This window comes from Anoplopoma fimbria, chromosome 17 (genome assembly GCF_027596085.1).
Source record: "Anoplopoma fimbria isolate UVic2021 breed Golden Eagle Sablefish chromosome 17, Afim_UVic_2022, whole genome shotgun sequence".
NCBI classification, from domain to species: domain Eukaryota; kingdom Metazoa; phylum Chordata; class Actinopteri; order Perciformes; family Anoplopomatidae; genus Anoplopoma; species Anoplopoma fimbria.
In genome coordinates, this window is record NC_072465.1 from 30,125,003 (window position 1) to 30,140,633 (window position 15,631).

Below are 15,631 nucleotides of genomic sequence, written 5' to 3' on the forward strand. Positions count from 1 at the left end.
TATACTATTCAAACGTGTTAATTAAACTGTAAAGATAATTTTAACAATGCTGTAGTATAAACTTAAGGCGGAATAATTCATTCTGGTTTTGCATGTTTGTTGTATGACTTTAATTAGATTTTTGGGCCGGTTACCAAACATGTATTCCTGTTTTTATATCTAAATTTTGATAGATATCTTGTTAATCTGTATTATATCAGATATAATTAAAATGTGTTGTACTTTTCAACAAATGTTGAAAACCAAACTATTATTTCTGAATTAAAATGAATCCACAACATGCCGTGGACCAGTTCTTCACCATTGAAGGGTGGTTGGAGAGGTCATGGGAGTTCTGTGATGGTTTTCAATAATGAAATAAAAAAAAAAACGAAGCATACAGTTTTTATTTTTCAATAGGCAAATTTATGACAAAGCAACAGAAAAGACAAAGGTTTTAAGTAGTGCAAACATTTTGAACTACACCATGTTGTTTTTTAAAAAGCTGACTTTGCAGAATGAATCGGATCCTTCCCCACATTGCTGTAGATTAAACAAGCCAACAGGATAAACAGGAGTTACAATGCAACATACACATGAATGCATTAGTGATATGTATCCAGAAACATCCGATATAATAATAAAACATTCTACTGATAAATCAATACTTTAACCCTAACTACTGATAGTATACTTTTGCTTTGGTAACGTTTTGAATGCAGGACTTTAACTTGTAGTGGAGTATTCCCACAGTGGGATATTAGTATGAGTACGTTTACTGCACTTTTACTACCGTGTTTAGACATGTACAGTACCAGTCAAAAGTTTGTTCACACCTTCTCATTCAACTACTTATAATAATGTAAAATATAAAACATATTCTGGTTTGTTGAGCATTTGTTTGTTTACCACATAATTCCATATGTGTTCCTTTGGTTTGGATGTCTTCAATATTAATCTACAATGTAGATAAAAATAAAGAAAAATAAAGAACAACCATTGAATGAGAAGGTGTGTCCAAACTTTGGACTGGTACTGTATATCTGAAGGATCCTGAGAATATTAGAAACGTAGTTCTGATACATCTATGTTCATATTTTGGACTTTTATAATCTCCTTTTGAGTAAAGACTAGAGCAGAACAACACGTTTTCCCCCATAAATGTCCTCACATCATGATTTAAGTACAGGGCAGGAGTTTTGTGATGCTCAGTTTCCTTTTCAGTCATTTTAAATAAAAAAAAGAAATACTTTTATTTTGAAGTACATTGAGTAGTATGAAATATACTATTTACATACATTTGACTTGTTCTGCGTATTTTAACTTACTATATTTAACATTTTTAGATTATTAGTACCGATGAATCCATGTGAAGGTAGCTGTAGTTGTATAACCTTACACAGTGAAGTGTAACCCAGTGTTTCCAAAGAAAAGGGTCACCAGATACATCTGAAGGGTCCTGAGAATATCAGAAACTTAGTTCTGATACAAACAGAACCAGTCAAAAGTTTGGAGCATTTGTTTGTTTACCACTTCTCATTCAACTACTTATAATAATGTAAAATATAAAACATATTCTGGTTTATTGAGCATTTGTTTGTTTACCACATAATTCCATATGTGTTCCTTCATAGTTTGGATGTCTTCAATATTAATCTACAATGTAGATAAAAATAAATAAAAAATAAAGAACAACCATTGAATGAGAAGGTGTGTCCAAACTTTTGACTGATTCTGAAGTTCGTCCTGATTTCAGTATAAAAGCAGAAGAATTGCGCTTTTATTCTGAAGGATCTTGACCGGAAGTGCTGCGGGTTTAAAGCCGTTGGAGTGAGAGCCGTTACGTCACACCTTACGACTCGTTACCGGAGCAACAGCGAACCTCAGACCTGCGATCCTGCTCCACTAACATGGTGAGTACTGAAGATATACACAGTTATATATACAGTTATATAGAGTTATATATAGATATGTTATATACAGATATATAGAGTCATGTTTGACTGCTTTGGCTTAACTGACATTTATACTTTAACGTTCAGATTCCTTGTTAGCTTAGCCTGCTAGCATGGAGGCTAACGGCGCTAACGTGCATGTGAAACAAAATGGCGGCCTCCCACCAGGCTCCTCCCCTCCAACGGCTCCCGGCGGCGGGAAACCGGCCTCCCCCTCCCTCAGTCATTACTGTCTGTCTCTGTGTGTTTGTGTGGTTTCTGTTTTTTATTGTCATAATTATGTTTATAATTATTATATATTTGGGGCCGAGGACCGTTTTTCTTGATGATGGGACGGAAACCGCGGCCGCCATTTTCTTTGAAGTTCAAGCAGCGGAGGCGGAGCTTAATGATATGCAGGGTCAGGGGGCGTGGCCACGGCGTGTGACGCGGCTCTGGAATAATTAAATAGACCAGGGGGCGTGGCCACAGTGTGACGCGGCTCTGGAATAATTAAATATATCAGGGGGCGTGGCCACATAGTGTGACGCGGCTCTGGAATAATTAAATAGACCAGGGGGCGTGGCCACAGAGTGTGACGCGGCTCTGGAATAATTAAATAGACCAGGGGGCGTGGCCACAGCGTGTGACGCGGCTCTGGAATAATTAAATATGTCAGGGGTCACAGTGGCCACAGTGTGACGCGGCTCTTGAATAATTAAATATATCAGGGGGCGTGGCCACAGTGTGACGCGGCTCTGGAATAATCAAACAGTAATGTGATTTAACATTCATAAACCAGTGTAATCATTCTACTTAAGATATATTTTAAGATAAGAAAACATATTTTCAATAGCGATGTGTCGCTTATTCTTACAATGGCTCCGTATTATTTTATTTTTTTTAAAGTCCCTGTGTCCATGGTGGTGTGACATTATCACAGCATGTTCTGCTTAACATTATTATATTTAATATCCCAAACAGAAGCAAGTGAAGCTAAAAGGAATATTAAAGCAGGTGGTGAACCTGAAGCTGCACAGTCCTGCTGTGAGCTGGTGCCCATTATCTCCTGTAATTAATCCACCATGTGTTGAAGTATTGTATACATTCCATCCAGGTATTCACTCCTCTTTTCAGTAGACGCCACCTGAAATGGAGAGAAAGGAAAAGCAGAGCGGCGAGAGTGACCTTCCCTTTGAAACAACGCAGCACTTTGTGGTTACTGTCGTGTCATCCTGATTTTTAGCAGCTTTTCTCCTCTGATGAGTTACACATTGCCTTGTTCTCATCCAGCGTGAGTGTATCTCTGTGCACGTGGGTCAGGCCGGCGTCCAGATCGGCAATGCATGCTGGGAGCTCTACTGCCTGGAACACGGGATCCAGCCTGATGGACAGAAGCCCAACGACAAGACCATCGGGGGAGGAGACAATTCCTTCAACACCTTCTTCAGTGAGACTGGAGCCGGGAAGCATGTCCCCAGAGCGGTCTTTGTGGACCTGGAGCCCACCGTCATCGGTACATTATTTATTCAATAAACACCGTGGTTGCTGCTTGATTTAGGAGAGCTAAACCCTTGAGTCATTTTGATTTAACTGTCTCCTCAGATGAGGTGCGAACTGGGACCTACCGGCAGCTGTTCCACCCCGAGCAGCTGATCACTGGTAAGGAGGATGCAGCCAACAACTACGCCCGCGGACACTACACCATCGGCAAAGAGGTCATCGACCTGGTGCTGGACAGGATCCGCAAACTGGTGAGGAAAGGTCTTTACTAATGAAGCCTGTGATTAATTATTAATGTTAATGAAGTATCAGGAAAGGGTTTTCATCTCAGACTCACCTTATGACAACCAGGTAAACTACCTGTAAAGGTAAACTACCCGTATTCAAGGTTTTGTGATCTGTTTTAGATTTATGCATGATTTTGGTTGTTGTGCTTATTTTTTAAGGTCATTGAGAGAAAAGATGAACAGAAATACTACATTGAGTGTGCGGCCACTTTTCATGTCAACACAGACAAAGTAGATGACTGATTTTATTTTTAATTTTTTTTCATATTTCCCTCGGACAGACTAACTCTCAAAACATCTTCGTTTTGTTCTAAGCTTTGAACCCAGCATCTGCTGCTGCACCAGTGGCTCTGCTGATGATGGCATTTATAATTGTCTTTAATACATTTTTGTACTCTAGTGTACTGCAGAACATTCATTGTATTTTGCATATCCGTATGTATTCTAAATAAATGTATGTAGTGAAGTAAAAAGTTCAAAAAAGTCCTCTGAATGTAAAATTTCCCTCTGAAAAATGTAAAAGTTCTGATGAGTCAGGTATAGTTTTGGTTTTAAATATGAACTATTTACAGACTGAAAACTGATTCACCTTTATAGCATCAAAATTCACAGCCTAGCACAGTACTGAGATGTTCAGGCTGGTTTAGTGGATTTGGACTCATGTGCTGGTTGACCAAAATGTGATAAAGTTAGAGTCCAATGTTCTTTTCTCTTTAATTACAAAAGCTATCTATAAACTGATGAATGAATGGCTCCCTCTAAACTGTATTATTGTGGTCTGTCCTCAGTCCGACCAGTGCACAGGTCTTCAGGGATTCCTGGTTTTCCACAGCTTCGGGGCGGCACTGGTTCTGGTTTCACCTCCCTGCTGCTGGAGCGTCTCTCTGTCGAGACTACGGCAAGAAGTCCAAGCTGGAGTTCGCCATCTACCCGGCTCCCCAGGTGTCCACGGCTGTGGTGGAGCCCTACAACGCCATCCTCACCACCCACACCACCCTGGAGCACTCCGACTGCGCCTTCATGGTGGACAACGAGGCCATCTACGACATCTGCCGCAGGAACCTGGACATCGAGCGCCCCACCTACACCAACCTGAACCGGCTGATGAGTCAGATCGTGTCCTCCATCACCGCCTCCCTTCGTTTTGACGGGGCCCTCAACGTGGACCTGACGGAGTTCCAGACCAACCTGGTGCCGTACCCTCGTATCCACTTCCCTCTGGCCACCTACGCCCGGTCATCTCAGCAGAGAAGGCCTACCACGAGCAGTTAACCGTGGCTGAGATCACCAACGCCTGCTTCGAGCCCGCCAACCAGATGGTGAAGTGTGACCCTCGTCACGGTAAATACATGGCGTGCTGCCTCCTGTACCGCGGCGACGTGGTGCCCAAAGACGTCAACGCTGCCATCGCCACCATCAAAACCAAGCGCACCATCCAGTTTGTGGACTGGTGTCCCACCGGCTTCAAGGTGGGCATCAACTACCAGCCCCCACCGTGGTGCCTGGAGGAGACCTGGCCAAGGTGCAGCGGGCCGTGTGCATGCTGAGCAACACCACCGCCATCGCCGAGGCCTGGGCTCGACTCGACCACAAGTTCGACCTGATGTACGCCAAGAGGGCCTTCGTCCACTGGTACGTGGGGGAGGGGATGGAGGAGGGGGAGTTCTCAGAGGCCAGAGAGGACATGGCCGCCCTGGAGAAGGATTACGAGGAGGTCGGACTTGATTCTGTTGAGGGTGAAGGTGAAGAAGAGGGCGAGGAGTATTAGACAGAACCTCAAGCCGCTAGTTAAACAGGACCGATCATCCCACTGTGGCTTTAAATGCATTAAATGTTTGTTCTGTAAAAGGAGTTTGTTGGTTCCTCTCCCAGCGGGGAGCAGAGGGGGAATATGGCTGCTGTTAAAGGGAAGAGGGAGATGATTTTCTTCTTGAATGTGTTCTAAGATCAAATGTTTTTTAATCCTCTAAACGTTCAGAGTTAAAGTCCTGACTGTCAGTAAAGTTCCTGTGGCATGTGAAGCTGTGCATCTGGTTATTGATCTGTGTGCAGAACCTTTTATTATCCATTTACTTTAATTTATTTCTCTTTTTGGTGATGAATGAAACCAGTAGGGGCTCCCACTAACGACTAATAAGATATCAATTAATCTATGAGCTATTAAACAGATTGATTAATTACTATAACTATATACATTTCCTCAAAAAGAACGACCTTTGGGTTTATTTTGACAAACAGTAGGCTGTCTTTATTAAAAGCAGCACGACACTAACGTTAACCTCTGGAGACGCAGTGATGGAGTCCAGCATGTGATCACTTCTGCAGTAAACCTCACCTCTTCAGTCACGTGCTTTATAATAAAGAGTTGATTTCATCTTAAATACTCCCATGAAGCACCGGGCCCAGAGACCCGCGCATGCGCACTAAGGAGCTGAAAGCGAAAGTGTTTGTGTGAGTTGGTCTCCGCAGTCGTTCTCGTTCCTCGTCGTTAGAGTCTCGGAGCAGTTTGACGTCCAGCGACGTGAAGAACGATGAACGTGGTTCCTCTCGTGTGTCTCTTTCTCCTGACTCGGTCCGGGACAACGTCTGCTGCTGGACACGGTGAGCACAAGATATATATCTAGATAATAATAATGTAATATATTGATATATATATATATATATATATATATATAATGATCTATATTGATATATAATAATAATGTTTTTTATATATAGATATATATATATATTGATCTCCATCTCTGGAGTCATTCATCGGTCGGTCCTCAGAGCGTCGCAGCGTTTCTCAGGGCGTTGACTTCCTGCAGAGAAACGAGCTGCTCGATATCTACTCACAAGTATTCACATCCTGTACTGCAGTAAAAGTACTGATATCACTAACAATACTTCACTACCAGTAAAAGTACTTACCTCACTGAACAATACTTCACTACCAGTAAAAGTACTGATACCTCACTGAACAATACTTCACTACCAGTAAAAGTACTGATACCTCACTGAACAATACTTCACTACCAGTAAAAGTACTGATACCTCACTGAACAATACTTCACTACCAGTAAAAGTACTGATACCTCACTGAACAATACTTCACTACCAGTAAAAGTACTGATACCTCACTGAACAATACTTCACTACCAGTAAAAGTACTGATACCTGAACAATACTTCAACAAAAAGTACCTTCAACAACCTGAAGTAAAAGTAGTTAAAGTATTGATTGATCAGTATAATGTTTTCCTATCAGATGTTTCTGGATCAATATTCCTGCTGCATTAATGTGTATTTCATGTTAACTCCTTTATATCCTGTTTGTTGGTTTAATCTGCATCAACGCATCATATTCTATAAAATCATCACGTGTTTGTAGAAAACATTAAAATATGAAAAGTAACTAAAGAACTCGAGTAAAGTACAAGTACTTGGAATAAGTACTTAAGTAAGTACTTGTCAGAGTAGATGTACTTAGTTACATTCTACCAGTGTATTTGTAACAATTCACTGATGTTTCTCATGAAATATGAAATCTGGATGTTCCTGCTGCCTGAGAGCTACTGAGAGTCTGGAGGATAGATTTTATTCAGGAGCTAATAATAATAATTATTATAATATTAATAATGTTGATAATAATAATTAAATTATAATATTAATAATGTTGAATAATAATAATAATAATAATGCAATAAGATTCAGAGCACGTTGTTTCTTTTTCCTGATTAACTCCAGTTCTTCTCTTCAGGTATTTTTTCATGCAGCAGCTTGTTTAAGTGTTTCTGAGGAAAGAGATCATATAATAATTATAATAATGATCATATAATAATAAAGCTGTTGGTCTGGTCCTCCTGCTCTGCGGTTAACAAACATGTTCAAACATGATTTATTCATTATTAATGAGAGAAGTGGCTGCAGAGTCATCACTATGAACTAACACGTTCAGTTCCTCCTCGCTCTCTCGTTTCCTCTCTCCTTCCTTCCTCTCTCCTTCCTTCTCTTCTTTGTGTGTTGAAAATAAGGATTAGATCAAATCACTTGTTCATTATTAATGAGAGAAGTGGAAAATATTAGAATATATGAATAAAAAAACCTCAAATGTATTAATATGTAAACAGACAATCTAGAGGGAAGTGCAAAGGATAATCTGATGACAAAGAGAAAGACGAGCTCAAAGAACGAGAAAAGTTTCTTGTTATTTCCTTTACGTCTGTCTGAACTTAAATACTCTCCATGTTTTTATCTTCCAGGAGTCATCATAGTGGAAGAAGACAGTGATGTTATCTTACCTTGTTCCCTCGACTCCAAGGAGAACATCGTAGCAGCTCTCTTTGACTGGAAGAAAGTAGCTCAGAGAGATCAAGGTCAGAAGGACGTTTTCTTTTATGATGCAGGTGATCATTACAACAACGGCCGTGAAGGTCAGAGTCCAGAGTTCAGAGGACGAGTCTCACATTTTCCAGATCAACTGAATCAGGGCAACGCCTCCATAATCATCAGGAACATGAAGGTGGAGGACACTGGGAGCTACACCTGTGATTTTCCACGTCTTCGGCCACCTCAAACGTTCTCCGTTGAGCTTGTTGTTGGTGAGTGTTGTAATAAAACAGGTCAGCAGTCTAGAGATGAAATCTGCTGTGAACACTCGTTGTACGAGCAGATTGTTTCTTCCATACTCCGACCTGAACGCGTCCAGGACTCTGTGAACGTTTATCAGTTTAGATGGAAAAACTAAATCTGTTCAATTAACAGACACCAAGCAGTCACATCTGTGAACGTTTATCAGTTTAGATGGAAAAACTAAATCTGTTCAATTAACAGGGAAACACATTTCTGTTTTATTGTCTGACAATGTTTCACAATCACTCTAACTCATGTTTTGTTTTACCTTTTTTCTAGATCCGTCTTAAGAGACAGATCAGGAGAAATGTGAGTATAAACACCAGGTGAGTCCTGATGGCGATGACGTCAGGCTCCACCTGTCCCATGCATGACGTCATCCACAGCCCTTTACCTGTGGAAACCTCTCTGTGCTGAACTGACCGGGATCTCTGTTCTCTGTGTTCACTTCACTTTAGAGAGACATATATGTGTGTGTATATGTATATATATATCTATACATATATATATATATTAATAATATTATTATTATTATAATTAATAATGACATTCAGCTGTTACAGTACAGTAAAAGTCTGAGAAAATATATTTAGGTGCAGGTACAAGTACATGAAACGCTAATGGTAAGACATTCCATATGGAATAAACAGCTGGAGTTATGATATGAATATAAATATATTTATTCACAAACATCTCTTTAGTTTGTGTAAATAAGGTTTATGATTGAAAAAGTTTATTTGAAAAATTAAAAAATGTTTTGTATTCATTTTGCATTGTTCACAATCTTTAATTTAGGTACACATAAGCAAATCAAAGAATAATATCCCAGGAATAAATCTTCATCAGTTTTTGTTGAAATTGTTACTCTCAGAGGTGTTTCTACCATTTTACATTAAAATGTATATTTTGCAAAAGGGAAATTATATAAAAACAATCCAGTCAAAATCTCTTATAAACTTTACTTGCCTTTTTAATTTTTCACATTTAAAAACCGAAAAGTGGTGAAATAAATATCCTGATATTATATGTTTAATTCTGTAATCATCAGGTGCAGCTCCAAAACCATTCATCACATCTCTTCATGAAACAAAGGACTGGTCCCTGCTGCAGTGTGAAGCTCATGGAAATCCTCGACCTGAAGTAGAATGGCAGGACAGTTCTGGAAACAAACTTCCTGCTGATGAACCAGAGTTCTCAGTGAGAGGAAGCATCTCCTACGTCAAACTCAACATCACTGTGAAGAAGACGGACCGCTATCGCTGTGTAGCCACACAGGAGAACATCAGTCATCAGATTCATACTGACACTTTTGAGCATATGAATGGTGAGTCGTATTTTAATCTTTAAAGAATTGTAATAATGATTATTCATGTGTTATTTGTGTGGTTTCTTTTAAAGTATGTGTTTAGGCTGAAGGTAAAGCAAATTAATAAAAATCAGTTCAAACGGGAATAAAGACAGGTCTGCTCATGTTGAAAGAGTTTCAGTGAAAACTTTCCTCTTCTGCTGAGACTCGACTTGATTAAAGTCCAGAGATGAGAGGAAGATGATGATGAGGGTCACACACAGTCATAGTTCCTGATTATAATTAGACCGCATGTGTAATAGATGCAGATAGGCCATTGAAGACGACTAAAGATGGTTATCTACATTTATTGCTCCTGCAGAAGACAATATATAAAACATGAAAGGCCTTCTGGTCTAACTCTGTGAGGACACGTCCTCGTCTGAGCCTGAAACCAGGAGTCAACAGATGTTCTCCTCTTCTCACTTTCACTAGAAGTCGGACTGTGGTTTGTGTTGAACGTTTACATGCAGCTCACTAAAGCAGGAGGATGATTCCACCAATCACAGGGGACCATTGATCCTAGAATCACAGATCAATACTAAAGAAAACACTCTCAATAAGTTGATGGGGGTGAATTTACATCATCAGGATAATCATGAATGTGGTCACATGACTTTAAAAAGACGTCTGTCGTGAAGAGAAATAAGAAAACAGTCTGATTTATAAACACAGGACTGATCATGTAAAAAGATCAGACTCACAATGTTTCTATTTGTTTAGTTTCATTTATTTATTCTTTATTTATGCAGTTAGACCTGATGATTCATGATTACCTCATTTAAGAAGTTATTCACTAAATATAATGTTCACTAAAAAAAGGAGGCGTGTCCTATCTGTGATGTAATATAACTTTTAGTTTCTTAACTAAATGTAAAGAAAATGGTTTCCTGTTTGTTTTCGAGACATTTTAAGTTTAAAGCATATTTTGATGATAATCAGAATAATGATGTGAACAATAATTATTTTGGCAGGATAATCATAACAATATATTTGTATATTTTTATTATATTATATAAATGTCAGCAGTGTAATTTACAGATTTACTGTCAGATGTTTGAAGTTCTGAGTATAAATAAATAACTTTAATTCTTCTCCATTAAAAGAAGCAACAACTGTCTCCTAACAGTAAATAATAATAATAATAAATACAGCAATAAATATAATAATAATGATAATAATAATAACATGAATAATTTGTTCTGCTACAAAATAATCTCAAAAAAAAACAAGTTAATATTAAAAAGTAATAAATACCTCAAATGAAAGATAATGAATGAACAAACACTTTGTATCAGTGAAAATAATAAAAACATCTTCATGTGACTCAGTTCTCCTTCAGGTTGTAAACATTAATTATCTTTTAATAAGTGTAGTTATTGTGAATATTAAACCATCAGAAGCTGATGAAGATCTTCTGAATGGACTTTAAAGATGAATTCAGATTCATAAATCATGATCATAGCTGTGGATTCACAGATCAATAAATCATCAGATACAGATTGATCTGTGATCTCCTGTGAGCTGAAACAGAAGAATTGTATTCAGACTATTTTATTTACTAGAGCTGTGAAACTGAATCTGAGTCTCTCCGTGTTCTCAAAGAAGAAGGTGTAAATGTTCATTAGATTGTTCACGGGTAAAATAATGTGCAGATGTGAAGTCTGTTGAGACGTAAATGGTCCGTGAAGAAGTTCCTCATGTTCAGTCCGTGTGGACTTTGTCTGAAGTGTGTCAATGAAAGGACGTGTTTGTCTCTGAGCTCTCAGTTAAAGCTGCTGTTGAACTGGACCACGTTCTACTGAGAGCTGGTTCTGGTTCTGCTCCTCTCTGTTCACTGAATGTGAAGAACTCCTCTGAGGAGAAAGCAGTCAGAACAACAGCACACTGACTGACCTCAGGGATCAAACATAGAAGTCAATCAGCTCCTCACAGCAGGAACCTTTCTGGAGGATCAATGACACTGATCAGCTGGACCTGATAAAGAGGACACTCAGTGACAACACCAGGGCTGCTCATTAAAGACTCCATGTTTCATGTTTCACAACGTTTCATATCTGACTTTAATAGAAAGTAGAGTCAACACATCAGAAACACATTCATGAGATCAGAGAAAGGTTTCAGCTCAACAAATAAACTCTTCAAGAGTCCAAACGTCTTCTGGTATTAAAGGTGTCACAAACACTGTTTGTAGGTGAAACAGTTCAGCTTTTAGTAGAAGTTAATGTGTTTAACATGAGATTATAATGATGGGATGTTTGAGTTGAGTCTCCTCAGTGTCTCTCTGTTCCTCTGTGTTCTTCTCTTAAACACACTTTAATCCTCTTTTACAAGCAGAGAGAGGAAGAACACAAACGTCGCAGTGTTACGTTCTCCTCCTGTAAACGTTCTCTGTAACCTCTAGTTTAAACTGTTCACAGGTGAAGATCAGGAGACGTCTGTCACGTCACCTGATCAAACAAAGATGAATGAAATACATCACAATGATACACTTTCATGATTTTATTGCCTTTTACTGTTTCTATTGTGTTCACAGGTGCAGCTTTAAAGCCGTATGTCACTATACTTGATCAAACAAAGGATGGGATGTTGCTGCAGTGTGAAGTTCATGGTGCTTCTCCAGAACTTAGAGTAGAATGGCAGGACAGTTCTGGAAACAAACTTCGTGCTCATAAATCACAAATCCCAGAAACAGGAAGCAGCTATGACATCATCCTCCAGACTACTGTCACCAAGTCCGACCGCTATCGATGTGTCACCACTGATAAAACCAACGAACGCTCTGAGTCTGAGACCTACGTGTCTGTAAACGGTGAGATTCTTTCTATCTGTATTATATATTTAATTTAGTTGTTTATGTCATTAGTTTTATAAAATGTTCTCGTTACTGAACTCAAAGTAACCTGTGATGAAGACGAAGTCTTTACCAGATGAAGATGTTTCATAGTGAGTCATGGGGCTGGTTAATAATTCAACATGATGGTTTATCGTCTTTCAGTGGAATCATATAGTGATAAAATCATAAAAGGAGATATCATAACTAGGGGATGGTATCGGTAGGATTTTATTGATACTCGTGCTCTCATCAATACTCTTATCGGTTCTTTATGATTGTTGACAGTTATTCATAAAAGATTCATCATGTCGTTATTATTCTTGTAGGGAAACAAATAGTCTTTATTGAGCAGACAAACAAGAAGTTCTAAATCTATGAAACACATTCTCAGCTGATCAATGATCTCAGTGATGATCTTTGATTGATGATCCTGTTGTTCTGATCAGACTAACGTTACCTTGGTGGAAACATTTGAGGATGAAGATTTGTGGTTTTGTTTTTCGTCTCACTTTATGTCTGATTTTTTATTTATTTATTCTCTATAAATTACTAGAAACTTTTTGATCATTTTGTTCTTGATGAAATGAGAAGAAGTTATTTTCATTTGTTAAAGTATTTAATTCACAGAGTTTCTAAAAACAGTCTTCACCACGAGGTTATTTCATGACTATTTATTTATTGATGAGCAGAAAACATGCTGCTTGGTGAAGAATCTGGTTCTGGAGAAATGAGAGGACTTCTATCAGGATGGAGGATTCAGGAGGAAGACTCCACCTGATGGAGGTCCAGACACAAGACACACACAACACACACACACACACACACACACACACACTGATGAATGAACTCATCAACATCTTCAGTTTTTCTCTTTGTGTGATGTTTAATCTGCTGAGTCACATTCTGATGTTCTGCTTTCTTTTTCTTCATGTCTCTTTCAGGGTTCCTCCCCAAGGAAGAGGAGGAAGAGGTGGAAGAGGTGGAGCAGCTGGTAATTCGTCTGATGTTATGGTTGTTGTGTCTCTTTCAGTTGGTTTGTTTCACTCTCAAGCCAACAAACAAAAACTTAAAGAAGGTAAGTTAAAAGTATTTAATCAGCATGTTCCACAGACTCTTGATTTGTTCTTCATGTTTAGAGTTCTGTCAGTTGTTTCATCTCCTCAGTGTTTCAGCTTTCTGTTGGTGGAATCAAGTCAGCTGAGTTCTTCTTGAATATAACTTTATTTTCCTTCCTGATGATCCAACAGCAAAGAACAGAGACCCAACAGCAGAGGAGATGATCTAACAGAAGGGAACATAGAACCACTAACAGGGAACCAACCTTCAGGAGACCCTCCGATATCCTGACTCCACATGTTTCTGTGTGATCTCCTGCTTAACAATCATATTATTCAATAACTAATCGGTCATAACTGAAGTGGATGAAATGAACGTTACTCTGCTTTTCAATTTACTGTTTTTATGTAAATTCTGTTAAAATTTGCGTCTCATTTGGATCAAAACTTGACTTTGAGGACGTTTAAAGGACAAAAGGACATTTAACCTTCAGACTTTGATCTAAACTCATTCATAAGAGAACCATTAGATCCCTCACATCTAAACTCATTCATAAGAGAACCATTAGATCCCTCACATCTAAACTCATTCATAAGAGAACCATTAGATCCCTCACATCTAAACTCATTCTAAAGAACCATTAGATCCCTCACATCTAAACTCATTCATAGAGAACCATTAGATCCCTCACATCTAAACTCATTCATAAGAGAACCGTTCTGTAGTTTTCTGATTTATTAGTTGTTCCATCAATATTATTTAACGTTCTAAACGTGGTCAGCGTCCTCTGATGTGTAAATGTTGTGATGAGGTTCTTTATGTCTCAGGAGTTGTTGACGACGTTTCTTTTAGTTTTATTTTATTTGTTTATTTAACAGGCACCATTCTCCTTAATATGCATTACTATCAGCCCTTCACAATAAAAGCCTGACCAAACGTACAGTGATAGAAATAGACAAAGATCCATAGAGACTGATAACAAGAGAGGAAACGTCCTTTAATGCCGACAGGACTGATTATTAATGAACAGTTGCTGTTGAACTCTCATTTATATAGTGACTGAGCTTTAGGAGAAAAAATGACTTAATTAATGCCGTTAAGGACTTTATTCTTTTATTTTTATACTCTGATCATCTTCAGATTTAATTCCAGGCAGCAAAGTGTCACGTCATCATAAAAATGTAGTTCTTGATGAATCAGATGAAGCTCCAGAGAAACTGATGAACGTGTGATGAATAATGATGTATTTAAAACGTGAAGAATTAAAAGGGACCAAGTTAAAAAAGGAGCTGATTGAAGTAAACGAGATTCAAACGTCCAGAAGGAAACTTGTAGCTTCACCACCAAAGAGACCAAAACATGAACACAATGTCAGACTGTCAGAGAGTCTGAATGAAGAGGACTGTGATAGCTCTCACTGAAGGAGAGCCGATCATTCCAGACTTGTTCAGGATCCTCATGTCCTCATGTCCTCGTGTCCTCATGTCCTCATGTCTTCATGTCATGTGTCCTCATGTCCTCATGTCTTCATGTCCTCATGTCTTCATGTCCTCATGTCCTCGTGTCCTCCAGTGTGAGAGGATGAAGGAGGGACATTTAAGCTGTGTAAATGTAGTCCGTTCATCAGATCTGATCCTGCTGCTTGTAGTTCTTAAAGCTCACTGACTGTCACGCTGTCAAAGAAATGTGAAGATTTAGCAGCTAAAGTGAAATATAATGTGACTTATTGTTTATTTTTGATATATTGTTTTTATATTTGCATTGTTTGGGACAAGCATGTGCTGCTTCTTGTTGTTTCTTCAGGTGCTGATCCAGGAACAGCTACACACTGAACACACACTCAGTGTCCAGTTTATTAGGGACAGCAGCTCCTGTTCCTTCATCATTTAATGCCAACGTTTGAATAAAACATGAAGAATGTTGCTGATGTTTCTGTGTTTTGATAAAAGAAACAAACTACAAACAAAAACACTTCTGATGTTTCAACATGTTTCTCATCTGCTCCACAGATTTATGATGAATCTTCTTCATTGAGAGTTATGATCATGAAGTTGTTTCATAATTCTTTGAGCTTCTGA

At 38.6% G+C, this 15,631-nt stretch overlaps 1 protein-coding gene and 1 pseudogene across 1 annotated transcript; both read left to right on the forward strand.

Annotated features, from left to right (window-relative positions):
• The first annotated feature begins 1,782 nt into the window (after nucleotides 1–1,782).
• LOC129106436 (tubulin alpha-1B chain-like) lies at nucleotides 1,783–5,701 on the forward strand (annotated as a pseudogene).
• A 441-nt stretch (nucleotides 5,702–6,142) lies between these two features.
• Nucleotides 6,143–15,218, forward strand: LOC129105185 (CD276 antigen homolog). Its single transcript, XM_054616072.1, has 6 exons — nucleotides 6,143–6,304; nucleotides 7,947–8,285; nucleotides 9,365–9,640; nucleotides 12,198–12,473; nucleotides 13,439–13,488; nucleotides 15,126–15,218. Exons 1-6 carry the CDS (start codon nucleotides 6,235–6,237, stop codon nucleotides 15,216–15,218), a joined length of 1,104 nt encoding a protein of 367 aa, XP_054472047.1. The 5' UTR covers nucleotides 6,143–6,234.
• The last annotated feature ends 413 nt before the right edge of the window (nucleotides 15,219–15,631 follow it).

Coding starts and splice junctions, on each gene's coding strand:
- LOC129105185 (XM_054616072.1), top strand. CDS start 6,235: ATGAACGTGGTTCCTCTCGTGTGTCTCTTTCTCCTGACTCGGTCCGGG. Junction 6,305..7,946: donor AACGTCTGCTGCTGGACACG/GTGAGCACAAGA, acceptor TTTATCTTCCAG/GAGTCATCATAGTGGAAGAA. Junction 12,474..13,438: donor GACCTACGTGTCTGTAAACG/GTGAGATTCTTT, acceptor TGTCTCTTTCAG/GGTTCCTCCCCAAGGAAGAG.